Raw genomic sequence first — 17,288 nt, forward strand, 5'->3', positions numbered from 1 at the left:
AGGGGTTTCCCTTAACGATGTGCTGCTCTCTGGGCCGGACTTGAATAATAGCCTGTTGGGTATCCTTATAAGATTTAGGAAGAACCCTGTTGCACTTACTGCTGACATTCAGAAAATGTTTCATTGTTTTCTAGTGCGAGAAGATTGTAGGGATGTTTTGCGCTTTCTATGGTATCAGGACAGTGACCAGGACAAAAGGGTTGTTGACCATAGAATGAGGGTGCATGTTTTTGGTAATAGTCCCTCACCTGCTGTGGCCATTTATGGTCTGAGGCGAGTTGCACAAGAAGGAGAAAAAGAGTATGGCAGTGATGTGTGCCGCTTTATTCAAAGAGACTTTTATATGGATGATGCTTTAAAGTCTGTCCCCACTGTGGAGGAAGCAATTGAACTCCTTAAGAGAACACAGGAAATGTTAGCAGCTTCAAATCTTAGGCTCCACAAAGTGGCCTCTAACAATGCTGAGGTGATGGATGTGTTCTTAATGGAAGATCGAGCTAAGGATCTACAAAATCTTGACTTGTTTGTGGATGACCTACCTGATCAGCGAAGTCTTGGGGTAAGATGGAATATTATGTCAGACATTTTTACATTTTATGCACCTGAAACTGAGAGACCATATACCCGCAGAGGAGTACTCTCCACGGTCAATAGTCTTTTTGACCCGCTGGGTTTCCTGGCACCAGTGACTATCCGGGGGCGCTTACTACTTAGAGAACTCTCGAGACACGGCAGTGACTGGGACACCAACCTTCCAGAAGGCATGCATGAACAATGGGTGCAATGGCAGAGTTCACTGCAGTGCCTCAGAGGCATTCAAATACCCCGTATATATTCTGCTATTCCACCTTCTAATGCCCTGCACATTGAGCTGTGCATTTTTTTCAGATGCCTCTGTTAATGCCATTGCTGCTGTGGCTTATCTCAAATTTCTAAGCCATGACAAGCAAATAGATGTGGGCTTTGTCCTCGGCAAGGCGAGACTTGCCCCCCGACCTGAACTTACAGTGCCCAAGCTGGAGCTATGTGCTGCGGTGCTAGCTGTGGAGATTGCGGAAGTCGTCAGTGAGGAAATAGATCTCCAGCTAAACTCCACTAGTTTTTATACAGATAGTAAAGTGGTTTTGGGTTATATTCACAATCAATCCAGACGCTTTAGTGTCTATGTAAATAATCTGGGTGCAACGAATCCGGCAGTCTTCTAAACCTGAACAGTGGCATTATGTGCCAACAGATCAAAATCCTGCTGATCATGGTTCACGCTCCATTTCAGCCTCCAAGCTTTCCAGTTCAACATGGATTACTGGACCTCGCTTCCTTCGCCTTCCACTAAAGAAAATTCCAGAAGAACAAAATAAATTTGACCTCATCAACCCAGAAAGTGATGTAGATATCCGACCTGAAGTGAACTCTTTGTCCACTTATGCCTCTGAGAGTCACTTAAGCTCAAAACGGTGGGAACGCATGATTGGAGTGGTACGACACATATTAGACTCCATGCTGTTGCAGTCTGGTCGTGTACGACTTACTCATGAAGTGTTAACAACGCTAATGGCAGAGGTCATCACCATAATTAATGCACGTCCCCTGGTACCTGTTTCGTCTGATCCTGAACATCCTAATGTCCTAACACCTTCCATGCTGCTCACCCAAAAAATAGGCACGCCTTTTCTGTCTCAAAGTAACTTTGGTACAGGTGAGATGTTGAGACACCAATGGAAGCGTGTCCAATACCTCGCTGAGAAATTCTGGAGCAGGTGGAGAATGGAATATCTCAGCACTCTGCAGACACGACAGAAATGGCAAAATAAAAGGCCTGACATCAAAGAAGGTGATGTTGTCCTTCTGAAGGAAAAGCAAGTCAGGAGGAATGAGTGGCCTATGGGAATAATAATGAAGGCTGTTCCTAGCAAAGATGGATTAATAAGGAAGGTCGAGATAAAGATAGTTCAGCAAGGAGCAACAAAAATCCTTTACAGGCCTATTTCAGAACTGGTTTTTCTTTTATCACCAGATTAAAGTATTTGGCTCAGTTTTTGGTGGTATCTTAAAGATACCAGACGGGGAGTGTTCTGGTTCTAATTGTTTTTGCAAACCTTTGTAATCCTAATATAAAAATCCTAATGCTACTGCTGCAAGCAGGAAGCCATGTGACAGGAGGCAGGAAGTAGGAAGTAGGAAGTGAGTGCAGCAGCAGTAAGCATGGTGTGTTTATTACCTCTGTGTTTGTACTCTCAAACAATCCTTCGCCATCCTGCTTAGTTAGCCCTTGTGAAGGCATTCCCTGTAAGTTCTCTTTTTTCTAGTTTTATAGTCTTTGTTTAAGTAACTTTGGTTAAGGAGTGTCAAAGTAAATGTTGTATTTCATTACATAAATTTACTGAGCCTTTGGCTGTTAAGCTCTTAGTTATAAATGCTGCTGTATTTACTCTATGTTACTTATGCAAGTACTTATTAGTGTTTGTTTGTATTTGTATTTACAGTTTCACACCATTTTTGTAATTAAACATTCTCTACATCACTTCGTGGTTCCGGGAATTATTGCATGAAGGTGTTTAGCTTGCTGGATAATTGAACAGGAGATTCAGTGAGGCCAGTACACTATCTGTCACAAATACAATACAATACAGTTTATTTCTGTATAGCCCAAAATCACACAAGAAGTGCCGCAATGGGCTTTAACAGGCTCTGCCTCTTGACAGCCCCCCAGCCTTGACTCTCTAAGAAGACAAGGGAAAAATTCCCCCAAAAAAAAACCTTGTAGGGAAAAATGGAAGAAACCTTGGGAATGGCAGTGCAAAGAGCAACCCCTTCCAGGTAGGTTGGGCATGTAGTGGGTCACTCCTGACACTCTTCTCCACCCGTTCCACCCTGCCAGCACTCTCTTTTTCACCTCTCTTCCACTATCGCTTCAGATCATAATGTCATCAGCAAACATCATAGTCCACGGGGACTCCTGTCTAATCTCATCTGTCAACCTGTCCATCACCATTGCAAATAAGAAAGGGCTCAGAGCCAGAAATCACAAAAGGTCCACATCAGGAGAGTAGGGTGGGGCCTCCAAAAGTTTGATCCCAGTGGCGCCAATGAAGAGGACGGTCTTGGCAGAGCAATGCACAGGAGCTTTGTCACAGTGAAGGAACCAATCACTCAACTTGCACTTGGGGGAAACTTCTCTCAAGAATGTGTAAAGTTTCAGCCAAACATCTCCATATAGGCATCTGAAGGACTTCATTAATTGGGAGAGCAGCCACAATGCTCTCATGAGAGATGAAAATGTCAAATATCACCTTGATGGCAGACTTCACAGAAATCAGAATCAGAAAATAAACATGAGGATTGCGATTTTCTCGTATTTTATAGTCAAACAGATGCTTTCTGTTACCCGATTGTATGCAGCACACTCCTCTCTGCTTGGATGTGTGATTGAGCCCAGCAAAGGATCGGCATACCGGTATGTGTGCATGGACCTTCTAGACAAGGTGAATTTAGACTACAATCCGCCGAAATCCCAGACGGATGACCTCCATTGGATTAATTCTGGGACTTCTAAGACCAATTGGCTGCACCAGTTGGTCACTGGACTTGACAAAAGCTGTTCATTCATGATCAACATGCAACCTGACAGAGCTTGAGCAGTGGAGAAAAAAATGGAGATGTGCAAAGCTGATAGAGAGACCTGTGCAAAGTGACTCAAAGCTGTCATCTACTAAATACTGGGGTCAATACTTATGAGATTAATAATTGTGTGTTTTATATTTGTAACAGGGCAGCACGGTGGCGCAGTGGGTAGCGCTGCTGCCTCGCAGTTGGGAGACCTGGGGACCTGGGTTCGCTTCCCGGGTTCCTCCTGCGTGGAGTTTGCATGTTCTCCCCGTGTCTGCGTGGGTTTCCTCCGGGCGCTCCGGTTTCCTCCCACAGTCCAAAGACATGCAGGTTAGGTGGATTGGCGATTCTAAATTGTCCCTAGTGTGTGCTTGGTGCGTGGGTGTGTTTGTGTGTGTCCTGCAGTGGGTTGGCATCCTGCCCGGGATTGTTTCCTGCCTTGTGCCCTGTGTTGGCTGGGATTGGCTCCAGCAGACCCCCGTGACCCTGTGTTCGGATTCAGCGGGTTGGAAAATGGATGGATATTTGTAACAATTCAGACCACTTTGCAGAAATCCATTTCCAGTTTGACATCAAAGAGTCCTTTTCTCCTGATCGGTGCCAAAATTCGAACTCGAGTGTCAATGGGCTTTGCACCCGAGGAACCAAGTTACCCGAACTATTCTATAACATTTCAGAAATTATGTACCACTCTGTTGTTGATCTTTCTGATCATAAAATGGGTCATTACGATAGCAATTGATGAGAAGAATTCATAATTAATTACAGAATTACGATATTTGAGGGTTCCTCTAGAGGGCCTCTTTCTCTTGCACAAGTTGTCAGAAAAACTAATCAGCACATCATCGTTTCATAATAGGCTTAAGTTTCGAGTTAGTTTAGACTGTCCCCAAGAAACTGTGACACACAGACACACGCCCATCATTGCCCATATCGATGTTTTTGGCATTGGGGACCCTAAAACGTTGCGATCCGTCAAAAACTAAAGATTGAAATTTTTGACGAATCAAAAGCTTTCGCTCATCCCTCATAGACGTTAAGTTATGGTTAGGGGAGGGTGCAAAGCAAAAAGGCAAATGAAATCCACAATGATTCACTTGGGAAAACGTCCAAGAGGGTGACTACTTTTTATAGTCTTGGGATGTGTGAAGAACACCAGAACACCTGGAGGAACAACTGGTGTGCACACTGGGATAACAGGCAGTGCTTGGACCAGCATTTGAACCCTGGAGTCTCGAGCTGTGAGGAAGTTCCACAAAACCGCTGTGCCAGCAGCCATCTCAACCAGATTGTCAAGATTTTCAAAGTGGAGCTCGTCAGTAAATCTCATTATAAAGCACCGCTGTGTCGGAATAGTTGCGTGATCTTAGCTGGAGAGGCTGGGTTTGTTATACTGATTATGGAGGGTGGGCAGACTGTGCCGAGTGTCCCACCATTGCTCTCAGTGTGCCTTCTGTGCAAGTCACTTAGCCACCTTTAATGTACCGTCAGGCCCATTATGTGTATGCCGTGTTCTGCTGGAGGTTGGCAGCTTGTCTGAACAAGTGCACATGGGGTCTGTTTTCAAATAAGTAGGTGAGCATATTAAACTATTTTTATAAATTCAGAAACATCTGCCGAGAAAGAAACACCTGGGTTGGACCTAATGAAGCCAGACTGCCAAGTGTGGGAATACATGCCTTGGGCACTTAGCTTTATTAAATGCCTTAATGGACCTTTGGTAGGCATTTCCACACCGCTTCACAAAGATGTGCCGCTCGCTCTATTGAAATGTAAGGCAACACTCACAAAAAAGCGACTCAAAGCAGCTCGCTTCTGTTAGGTTTTATTATAAAACGAGGTCTTCATCATACAATACAGAGTCCACTCTGGCAACGCATCGCATGGCCCTGAAGAGCAGCCAGATGAGACATGCCATTCTCTCAAGGATTAGTCTTTCACTCTGTAGAAAGAAAAACAAAAAGAAAAGAAAAAGAAAAATTAAATGTGTTGCACCACAATACGTCTGCTTTATGTAAATTGGACAAGTGCTCCTTTGGCACAGAGTGCATGAGGATAATGTCAGTCAGTCGTGGGAGCAGCTAAAGGGGCGTTCATGTTGCTTTTCTGACTTCATTCCAACAGTTCTGGATGTGTATGGAAGATGTCATTCACACTGGGTGCTCAACGTGGCCCTTTCCTGGCTTTTTGACGGATGAAGGCACCACTAAGGATCCAGTTGAGCAAACCGAGTCAAACAACCAAGCAAAATGGCAAGAGCAGGAAAAAGGAGAACGTAGACAGGAGAATGCGTGCTGCACATCTGAAACCCCACTCCCCATCTTTTAAGCACTACCACCTACAGTGGGTGAAGAAAGCATTCAGACTCCTTCAACTTCTGCCAGGGGTGTAGCCAGGAATAGATTTTAGGGAGGGCTTGTGTAAAATGGGTGTTCTAGTTTTTAGTCTGATATATAAGGCCACTTTTCCAAAAAATACATCTATTCACAGGGTGGTACATTCACATAATTGAATTATTACTGAACACTAACTCACATGCAATCCATGGTTTCCATAGCCTGGAGATGAAAAGGTGACATGATAGAAATGTTTAAAATTATGAAGAGAAATGGTACAATGGATCCCGGCAGTTACTTAAAAATGAGTTCAACAAGAATACTGGGACATGGACAGAAACTTGTTCAGGGTAAATTTAACGCAAAAGCATTTTCTTTAACGTAGACAAGCAAAGACACATGGAGTAAATTCCTAGGTAGGGTGGTGGGTTCAGACCTCAACTTATTAGTTTAGAGAAAGTAGGTCAATAGAATTGGTGGACTTGCTGGGTTGAATTGGCCTGTTCTTGTCAAAATTGTTCTAATAATCTAATTTGTCCAAATTGTTTATGCATGCTGAGTTAATTGCAAATTGGACTTCATCTTCTGGATTCAATGGTTTTATTGTTAAAGAGCGTCTAGGGCCAATTTTCTGATTTCCTTAGAGTTCTCTGTACAAAACTATAGCATCATGTCTCCTTTGTCTCTCCTGCAGAGTGAGGTCTTCCCAGAGCCACTGTTCACCTGGACACGGGTTGGTGGTCACCTGCTAGATGGCAAAACTAAGCATGACGGCAAGGAACTGGTACTGGAGCGTGTGCCAGCTGAGCTGAATGGATCGATGTACAGCTGCACGGCCCAGAATCCTCTGGGCTCCACGGACACGCATACTCGACTCATCGTGTTCGGTAAAGGTGCCCATGTGTGCTAGTCTACTGGGCTTATGATCCAGTGAGATTGCTAATTTCTTTCAGTTGTTCAGTCAAGGAATGGGGTGCTGCACTGAGGTCAGCATCAATATTTACTGCAAACGGGTGTGTGTCACGCCTATTTAGACTACATTTCGGCCCCCTGAGGACTTGCCGATTATTCCTACCTGGTGACCTGGGAGCAAACCTGGAACACCTATGGTCCTACTTAATAGGTTGTCCAGGTGTCTGCAACTAGAAAACAGGCCTTCATCACGCCAGGTCAGGTCAGGTTGAGGGAGCATGCACTGGTACAGCGCGTTGATGCACCCACCACATGACGAAACAGTTCGGGATCCCGGTTGACAACATTCCCCCAGGCAGACACACAGTCCATTCCCACCCTGACCCTGTATCTGAGTTACATGGATGTCCACTTGGCCTGGTCCAGCCACTCAGGTCCCCAACAATGAGGATCCTGCGACCCAGTTCACCTTTGGGGAATCACACCACATGGCCGTAGTGCCATAATGCAGGTAATGTGCCTCATTCAGAACTCTGTGAGCAACACAAAGTCAAACCAGCGGTACCCAAGGATTCTCCAAAGAGACACAGTACCATGTGTATAGAAATGTGGGCAAGGAGGCAGCAGCTTGTCGTCGCAGATTGTCATTTTCTTCATTTTAAGAAATGTTCTGAAGGTCACGGCTGTTTTATAACCCTAACATGCATGGGATACCATGTGCTGCGGCCATGGGCACACATCCCCAGTGAGGCATCTTGTAGTTCATGAAACTGGGTACCAGTGAGTTAATGAGGGACACTGACCCACTACTCAAGGTTTAAAAAAAATGTTTCGTATTTTTCTGGTGCCAAAACTATCTATTAAGATGCATATTTCTTTCCTAACTACTCAAGAAATATGTGGCCGCAACACAAATAGTAAATAGAATACCTCAGTTAAGAATAAAATGTTCAGAAGGAAAAAAATCAATCCAGCCCAATATCTTTCCAAAAGCATATGGCGGTGATAAGTGATCCGTGGCGACGTGTGATTTTAATAAATAATCGGGAGTCCCGAAGCGTGCAGTCTCCAAATGGGTACAAGTGCACATGTGAACGTATACGTGCCATTCTGAACTTGATTGGGGTGCTTGGCTGGTCGCACATTCTCATGCAAATGTGAGCGGATCGGTCAAGTGCTTTCTCCATGCTACGTTGCCAATATGTGCATCTCTCTACATCCCAGGTGTTTCACTTTTATAGCCATTTTGCTTTCTTTTTTGCAAGACATCATGACAGTGGCATCTGAACTCTGCTAGTAGCTTACCACAAATTGAGCATGTGAAAGGCGCTATATAAATATATTATTATTATTATTAATACTGTAGAAGCACAGGTAGCCGTTGCACTTGTCACAGCTCACTTCCTTTTCTGCAGACTGGAATTTTTTATTTTGCCATTAGATGGTGCCAAAGTGCTGACAGACGTTCAGAATTGTGCACTCTTGATCACCCAGCTGGTTTCCAATGTTAAATTTCATGTCTGTTTTTTTGTGTTTTTTATTTGCAGAAAACCCCAGCATGATGAAGGGATCTCAGATTTCAAACGGTAAGTCACTATTCCCCACATGTGCATGGATTTGACTTCAAATGTTCAAATGTTGAGCATATTCAGGCCTGGCCAGTACTTGGATGGGAGACCAACCGGGAACTTGGGTTGCTGCTGGAAGAGGTGTTAGTGAGGCCAGCAAGGGACACTTACCCTGTGGTCTGAGTATAGCTCCTAATACCCTAGTGCCAGGGATGGGGACACTCTGCTGTAAAAATGGGACGTAAAACCGAGGTCCTGACTCTAAAATATCCCTGGCTAACACTAAAATTTCCCTTGGCATCTTTCTCAAAGAGTAGGGTGTATCCTGATGGCCAGGCTAAAATGCCCACCCTGGCCTGGTCATTCTGACCCCCTAACCCTCCCCTGTCTCTGACTGGCTATCTCTCGCCACTTCACCACCTAACAGCTAATGTATGGTGAGCATACTGGGGTAAAATGGCTGTTCTCGCCTTATCCAGGTGGATGCAGCACGTTAATGGTGGTTGAAGTGGCTCCCCACTCACTATGAAAAGCACTTTGAGTAGTGAGTAAAGCTTTATATAAATGTAAGTAATTATTATTATTATTACGTCACATTGTAAAGAGTGGTAAAATCAGAATACACGTTGGTGTATTTTACACAGCTTCCATTGCAAAGATGGTCAAATACCAGCCTAAACAAAAATAAAGAAAATAAAGTACTGTATAAAGCAAACCAGGTAAATGTATTAAAGTGAAAAATGATGATGAAAGGGAACTGGGGTGACATACTTTAAAGAGAGCATGGGGCAGAAAGTGCAGCCCCCTTAAATATTAACAATAACCAGACACTGCAGTGGGCACCATTTCTGCATGAGAAAGCTGATCCTCTCATGCCTCGGCAGTGAAAGCAGATGTCACTCCAAGGCTCTCTAATATAAGGCCAGGTTGTCACTGTCAGTTTCGACTGCACTGCACCTCACCTCGTTGTTTCCGGGTACCCGATGTCCACACCCGAGTATAAGAGAGATGTGACCAGTTCAGTGACATACTGACCCCAGCAAACTGGATTCAAATTGACCCTTCATGTACAGTGGATTGAGAAAGTGTTCAGGCGTCTTCACTTTCTGCACTCTTTATTGTGTCGTAAGTTCAATTCGAAATTGCTATTCTTTGCATTTGCTATTTTTGCCCACTCTGTGACCCATAAGCACAAAATGGACAGCGGCACGGTGGCGCAGTGGTAGCACTGCTGCCTCGCAGTTAGGAGACCTGGGTTCGCTTCCCGGGTCCTCCCTGCGTGGAGTTTGCATGTTCTCCCCGTGTCTGCGTGAGTTTCCTCCGGGCGCTCCGGTTTCCTCCCACAGTCCAAAGACATGCAGGTTAGGTGGATTGGCAATTCTAAATTGGCCCTAGTGTGTGGGTGTGTTTGTGTGTGTCCTGCGGTGGGTTGGCACCCTGCCCAGGATTGGTTCCTGCCTTGTGCCCTGTATTGGCTGGGATTGGCTCCAGCAGAACCCCCCGTGACCCTGTGTTCGGATTCAGCGGGTTGGAAAATGGATGGATGGATGGATGGATAAAAATGGACATCTCTCCTTCTCTGTGTATCATTAAGATGGTGGGCTTCCTGCCGTAGTCCATTTAAGATCATACTTTTTAGAAGGGTGTCTATCACTCAGTGCACTTCCATGTGCTTTAATAACCCTCTTATTCACAGAAATCCGGTTTCTAAAACGCCTTGTAAACCCTTATTTCCTTTCTTTATTTTGCCTTATACCATTTCTTGTATTAGAAATTTGTTAGTTTTCACATACCCCTTGGTGTTAGAGCGCAAGGTCAGTCATTGTACAGCACCCATGGAGCAATTGCAGGTTATGGGCCCAGCAGAGTAGGATCCTCTTTGGCAGTAACTGGCAACCTTTCAGATACCAGCACAGATCCTTAGCCTCAGAGATTTCTCTGCAAATAACCCGATTATTTGGCCATGTATACCTTAGCTGGGTTATACTTAAGGATTTTGTAGTCTGCGCGTGTCCGTTGCACTCTGTTAGCATGTGCATGTGTTAGCTTCACAGCAGCTACGTATACAGTAATCCCTCCTCCATCGCGGGGGTTGCGTTCCAGAGCCACCTGCGAAATAAGAAAATCCGCGAAGTAGAAACCATATGTTTATATGGTTATTTTTATATTGTCATGCTTGGGTCACAGATTTGCGCAGAAACACAGGAGGTTGTAGAGACACAGGAACGTTATTCAAACACTGCAAACAAACATTTGTCTCTTTTTCAAAAGTTTAAACTGTGCTCCATGACAAGACAGAGATGACAGTTCTGTCTCACAATTAAAAGAATGCAAACATATCTTCCTCTTCAAAGGTGTGCGCGTCAGGAGCACAGACTGTCAGAAAGACAGAGGAAAGCAAACAAATCAATAGGGCTGTTTGGCTTTTAAGTATGCGAAGCACCGCGGCACAAAGCTGTTGAAGGCGGCAGCTCACACCCCCTCCGTCAGGAGCAGACAAAGAGAGAGAGAGGGAGAGAGTGTTTTTCAGTCAAAAATCAATACGTGCCCTTCGAGCTTTTAAGTATGCGAAGCACTGTGCAGCATGTCTTTTCAGGAATCAGCTGCACAGAAGATAGCAACGTGAAGATAATCTTTCAGCATTTTTAGACGAGCGTTCGTAGCGTCTAGGTGTGCGAACAGCCCCCCTGCTCAATCCCCCTACGTCAGGATCAGAGAAAGTCAGCGCAAGAGAGAGAGAGAGAAAAGTAAGCCGGGTAGTTTCTCAGCCATCTGCCAATAGCGTCCCTTGTATGAAATCAACTGGGCAAACCAACTGAGGAAGCATGTACCAGAAATTAAAAGACCCATTGTCCGCAGAAACCCGCGAACCAGCAAAAAATCTGCGATATATATTTAAATATGCTTACATATAAAATCCGCGATAGAGTGAAGCCGCGAAAGGCGAAGCGCAATATAGTGAGGGATCACTGTAGAAGGGTCCACACGATACATTTCTTGAGGCAAATGCTGTGCCGATCACATTATTCCTTTACCTGGCTGTAATAATCTGTCTCACTATTTCAGAAATTGATAAATTTATCTCGAGGAGCTGAATATTCCATGTTAAACCCAGCAGCACAATCTTGAGAGCGGTAGGGTAACGCATAAAAAGTAACGTGCATTAAGTGGCCTGATTACATTTTAAAGTAACGAGTAACCTAACGTAATAGTTCATGAAGTAAAAGTACCTGTGTTGTTATTCCAGCAGTAATGTGTGTACAGGCAAGAAGCACACATCACACCCCAAACGCCGCTCCATTGTAGGGCTTATTTGCACTGCCAAGAAGAAAAGAGTGTGCTGCATGCAATCCGGAAACAGACAAATAGTAATAAAGTGTCAGTTTAGCTTTAATCCAGCCATTTGTTATAGATATTTTAAAATGGTACGATTGGGTTTGCGCAGCGGTCAGAGTTCATACTGTGAATCATCAGTGGCTCAGGTATGAGATGTAAAAAGAGGATAGATGTTATTTACTTCTCAGCACATGAAAGACTAAACATATTTATAAAACAGAAGAAAATTACCCTCAGGATTCAAGCTTGTTTTTGGATTCATAGTTGGCGATGATGACATTTAACTCTGTTCTTGCACATTTTAATGAAATCGGAGCTCAGAAGATCACTTGCACATATACAGTAAATGCGAATTTTTAAGAAAGCAGGTTTATCTGGGTTTTGTGCATGCGTGTAACTCCACTGATATCAATCTATTAGGCTATGGATAGAAGTAAGGCAAGAAAGACTGGCAGGTAAGAAGGGTCAGAAAATGAAACGCGACCATAAATCTGTGAATCTACTGTATTGTGACAGTGTTGAGTGGGCTAAGTAAATATTTCATTCCTAATATATGGGATGTCTTTATTAAAATTGCTGCTAATCAAAGAATTACTTTGAAAAAAGAAAAAGTTCCCATCCCAGCTAGGCTATATCAAAGTCCCTGGTTTCATCCAGTTATCAAAGTTGGGGCCTCTGTTCAAATATACAGTATATGGATAATAAAACATCTAGTGATGCACATCTGGGTATGTCTTCAGTGACATACCTGAAATCATCAGGTGTTTCAGGGCCTCCGACATGATACACCCTGCTCCAGGTGACCCAGCTAGGGACTGGTCAGACACCAACTTGTGTCCAGCTGGATAGGTAACTACTTTACCTTCCTTGCTTCTCCTCTCTTGAGCCACGGCCTTCAAGAGGCCTGTTTTGCCACTTTAGTGGTATCACGGCTGGCTCTTCTCTTCCTCTGTCCTTTGATGCCCACATTCTGTTCAGGTCTTATTTTATCAGGCTTTAGAGCAGAACAGTAGGAGATCGTTTTACATAGTATGCCCTGGCAGAGCTAGATACTGCCTTTTATCTATCATATAGTGCCATCTGCCTTCCTGCCTGTCTGTCTATCTATTGTATTGTGCCATCTGTCGGTCTGTCTCTCTGTCAATCGCACAGTGCCATCTGTGTATCTATCTAGATATCTGTTATATAGTGCCTCACATATTCATCTATTTTATTGTGCCATCTGTCTGTCTGTCTGTCTGTCTATCGATTGCACAGTGCCATCTGTGTATCTATCTAGATATGTTATATAGTGCCTCACATATCATCTATTTTATAGTGCCATCTGTCTGTCTGTCTATCGATTGCACAGTGCCATCTGTGTATCTATCTAGATATCTGTTATATAGTGCCTCACATATTCATCTATTTTATAGTGCCATCTGTCTGTCTGTCTATCGATTGCACAGTGCCATCTGTGTATCTATCTAGATATCTGTTATATAGTGCCTCACATATTCATCTATTTTATTGTGCCATCTGTCTGTCTGTCTGTCTGTCTGTCTATCGATTGCACAGTGCCATCTGTGTATCTATCTAGATATGTTATATAGTGCCTCACATATCATCTATTGGGCGGCACGGTGGCGCAGTGGGTAGCGCTGCTGCCTCGCAGTTGGGAGACCTGGGGACCCGGGTTCACTTCCCGGGTCCTCCCTGCGTGGAGTTTGCATGTTCTCCCCGTGTCTGCGTGGGTTTCCTCTGGGCGCTCCGGTTTCCTCCCACAGTCCAAAGACATGCAGGTTAGGTGGATTGGCGATTCTAAATTGGCCCTAGTGTGTGCTTGGTGTGTGGGTGTGTTTGTGTGTGTCCTGCGGTGGGTTGGCACCCTGCCCAGGATTGTTTCCTGCCTTGTGCCCTGTGTTGGCTGGGATTGGCTCCAGCAGACCCCCGTGACCCTGTGTTCGGATTCAGCGGGTTGGAAAATGGATGGATGGTTGGATATCATCTATTTTATAGTGCCATCTGTCTGTCTATCGATCGCACAGTGCCATCTGTGTATCTATCTAGATATCTGTTATATAGTGCCTCACATATTCATCTATTTTATAGTGTCATCTCTCTGTCTGTCTGTCTGTCTGTCGATCATTTAGTGCTATCTCTCTCTTTATCTATTGTATAGTGCAGAGGTTCCCAAACTCGGCCCTGGGGACCCCCTGTGGCTGTAGGTTTTTGTTCCAACCAGATTCATAATAAGTGATAATAATTGATCTCATTAGCTATTCTTTTTCTTCTCTTCTTCTTCATTCAGAAAAACACAGCAGTATAATTTTTACATTATGAAACATTTTAGAAATATTTCTATTATTTAGTATAGCTTTAAATGCTTAACTCTTTGTTGTTGTTTTTCCTTTTATTTTTCCCTTACACTGTGTAGTCTGTTCCCTTCATTGTATCCCAATAGTGACAATTAAAAACAGGCAGAAAGGAAATCAGAATGAACATAAATAAAAAGTTAAAAAAAAAACATTAACCACATAAAACTGCTTAATTTTTATTAAAATGTATTAACATGCTTACTTTTGTAATTTCTTCATGGACCTCAAAACTGGGAAATAATAGTTCACTTCCTTAGACTAGAAATGCAATTAAAAAAACAAAGTTGGTTGGAACAAAAACCTGCAGCCCCAGGGGGTCTCCAGGGCCGAGTTTGGGAATAACTGGTACAGTGCCATCTCTCTGTCTGTCTACCTATCTATTGTATGGTGCCGTCTGGCTGTCTGTTATATAGTGCTTCACATATCTATCTTTCTCCCTTATAGTGCCATCTCTCTGTCAGTCTGTCTGTCTATCTATTGTATACTGTCATCTGTCAGTCTGTCAGTTATACAGTATAGTGCCTCACATATCTATCTATCTAAAGTATCTATCTATTTATCATACATCCATCCATCAATCCATTATCCAACCCGCTATATCCTAACTACAGGGTCACGGGGGTCTGCTGGAGCCAATCCCAGCCAACACAGGGCGCAAGGCAGGAAACAAACCCTGGGCAGGGCGCCAGCCCACCACAGGGCACACACACACACCAAGTACACACACTAGGGACAATTTAGAATCGCCAATACACCTAACCTGCATGTCTTTGGACTGTGGGAGGAAACCGGAGCACCTGGAGGAAACCCACGCAGACACGGGAAGAACACGTACAATGCCACAAATATCTCTCTGTCTGTCTATGTACTGTACAGTGCCATTTGTCAGTCTGTGTGTCTGTTGTATAATGCCATCCGTCTATCTATTGTAGAGTGCCATCTGTCTGTCTATCTATGTATCTGTCAGTTTCTTCTATCGCTCCCCCCCCATTCTGTACTCTCTCTTCACTTTAGACAGCTCAGTTATTGTGGTCTTCTGTAGTACAAGCTACTTCACCCAGTCAAGCTGCCCACAGACACAGTGAATGGCACGTGACATTAATTGCTAATTAAATGTAACCACAAAGATCTCGTTATAGATTTACTACCGAGCAACTTTTACATTCTTTAACAACCGGTTTTGGCAGAGCTTTGTTATTTTGGTTTTGTTTAACTATGCCTTTGTTTCTTTTGGCTGGAGTTTCAGTGTTCGGATCCTGGAGATGTTCCGCATGCCTTTGCAGCCGTGAGTGGTAAAGCACAATTTCTGCCATCACTGTGCAATATAAATATGCTTAAGCACGTATTCTGAGTTAAGGGATCAAATTGGAGTTCCAGAGAACTTCCTTGCAACGTGTTTTGACTGGTTTGGCAAGATCTGGGGTGGGGGGAACTGGTGTGGGGTGTGTGTGTGTGTGTGTTGAGGAGATGTAGTTGTTCTGGACTGTGAAGAAATGTATGAAGGGTACAATATGTTAGTCCAGGAAAAAAGTTCCCCAGTGTTCTCCCAAAAAAATGAGTGTCCACCTTGCATATCTAGTACTCTGTCGGCGAGTGAGTGATGAGTGTTTTGCTCTCCCTGCAGATGCAGCATCCCATAAGGAGACATCCAGAGTGGTTTTGGCCCTGCTTCTCCTAACAGTGACTCTGGAACTCACGTGAGTTGGGCAATCGCCCACCCTGCCAGTCTGCCTGGAACACCCGCACGCCCACCCGCCAGCCCACCTGCCAGCCTGGGCCGCAGCACACATCTGATGCCACACATCTGACTATTTCTGTCTTTTTGTACAAACAAAAGAGCAAACAAAAAACAAGCAAACAAAAAAAAAAAAAAACTGGACAAAAACGCCCCCTTTGTCTGTTTATCTTCATGTCTCGCCTTTTGTCAGTTCTTCAATAAAACATACAGTCTGATTAATAAAAATACAAAAAACAGAGGAGTGAACTCTCATTTCCTTTTTAGTGTGGTTGGGAAGTGCTCATCCAGTGCCGCTCTGCATTTTCTTTCTTTCGTTTGTTATGGAGACCGTAAGGAGCCTTTGTAACCATTGGCTACACCTATTGTGCCAGATAGACCGTCAACCAATGGAATACTTCAGCTGTCTTTACCTTCTCAAAAAACAGAAGAGAGAGAAGACTCAGTCTGGAACCTAAAATAAAAGAAAATTGAGCACATTCCCAAACATACAGGCACAAATGGTGCTTGGGCCTCATCCTATATGCCACCATAGTCCAGCTACAGCAGGCAATGGGTTTGATTTTTGAATTCACAGAAGGCTTCTTGAAGGCACCCCTAGCAGACTTTCTATTTTTACTACATTGGTACCATTTAGAAATATGTAACTCCTTCTGGCGCAGTGCAGCTGACATCCCAGCAGGCCTTCACTGGAGTTAATGATGGGTGGAGTGTAGAGGAATGGCATCAGCGGTCACCGTATGCCTAACGCTTTCTTTTCTTGGCAGTTCAGTGGAACATAAAACCATCCCACTCTGCCTGTAGGTCAAACGTCCATCTGAACATTGTAGCTCAGATGTCACCCCACTTGTCTGTCTTTCATGGAGCAAACATTAAGCCTCTTGTGACGGGTGACAGCTTGCCATGTTTCTTCATCTGACAATTTAGTTGTACATTCAGTTTTGTTTTTATGGGAAATTTAACAAAGCACAAGTTCTGTATGATTCTCCATGCCGATGGATTGTGTCTGCACCTCCCAGAAGAATGACGGATAGAGGAACGTATCCTCATCTCTGTGTGGATTGTGTCTGCTGTCTCAGAAAAATGATAAGAAGAGGATGCTATCCTCATCTCTTTATGGATTGTGTCAACACATTTAAAAAAAAATGACAGACAGTGGAACGTATCTTCCTCTCCATATGGATTGTGTAAGCATGTCTCAGAAAAATGATAGGAAGAGGATGCTATCCTCATCTCCGTAAGAATTGTGTCCACATATTCCAGAAGAATGACAGACTGAGGAACATATCCTCATCTCTTTGTGGATTGTGTCAACACAATAATGAAGAATGACAGACAGAGGAACGTATCCTCATCTCCGCGAGAATTGTGTCCACATATTCCAGAAGAATGACAGACTGAGGAACATATCCTCATCTCTTTGTGGATTGTGTCAACA

At 43.9% G+C, this 17,288-nt stretch overlaps 1 protein-coding gene across 1 annotated transcript in view; it reads left to right on the forward strand.

Annotated features, from left to right (window-relative positions):
* The window catches only part of igsf21a (immunoglobin superfamily, member 21a), an 897,495-nt gene extending 880,587 nt beyond the window's left edge, over window positions 1-16,908 (forward strand). Inside the window, exons 8-10 of the mRNA XM_051930758.1 lie at window positions 6,637-6,829; window positions 8,402-8,440; window positions 15,740-16,908. Of these exons, the coding sequence (XP_051786718.1) occupies window positions 6,637-6,829; window positions 8,402-8,440; window positions 15,740-15,816 (309 nt within the window). The 3' untranslated portion in view covers window positions 15,817-16,908. The remainder of the gene's footprint in view (window positions 1-6,636; window positions 6,830-8,401; window positions 8,441-15,739) is intronic.
* The last annotated feature ends 380 nt before the right edge of the window (window positions 16,909-17,288 follow it).

The sequence above is a fragment of the Erpetoichthys calabaricus genome, chromosome 8, assembly GCF_900747795.2.
Source record: "Erpetoichthys calabaricus chromosome 8, fErpCal1.3, whole genome shotgun sequence".
NCBI classification, from domain to species: Eukaryota; Metazoa; Chordata; class Cladistia; order Polypteriformes; family Polypteridae; genus Erpetoichthys; species Erpetoichthys calabaricus.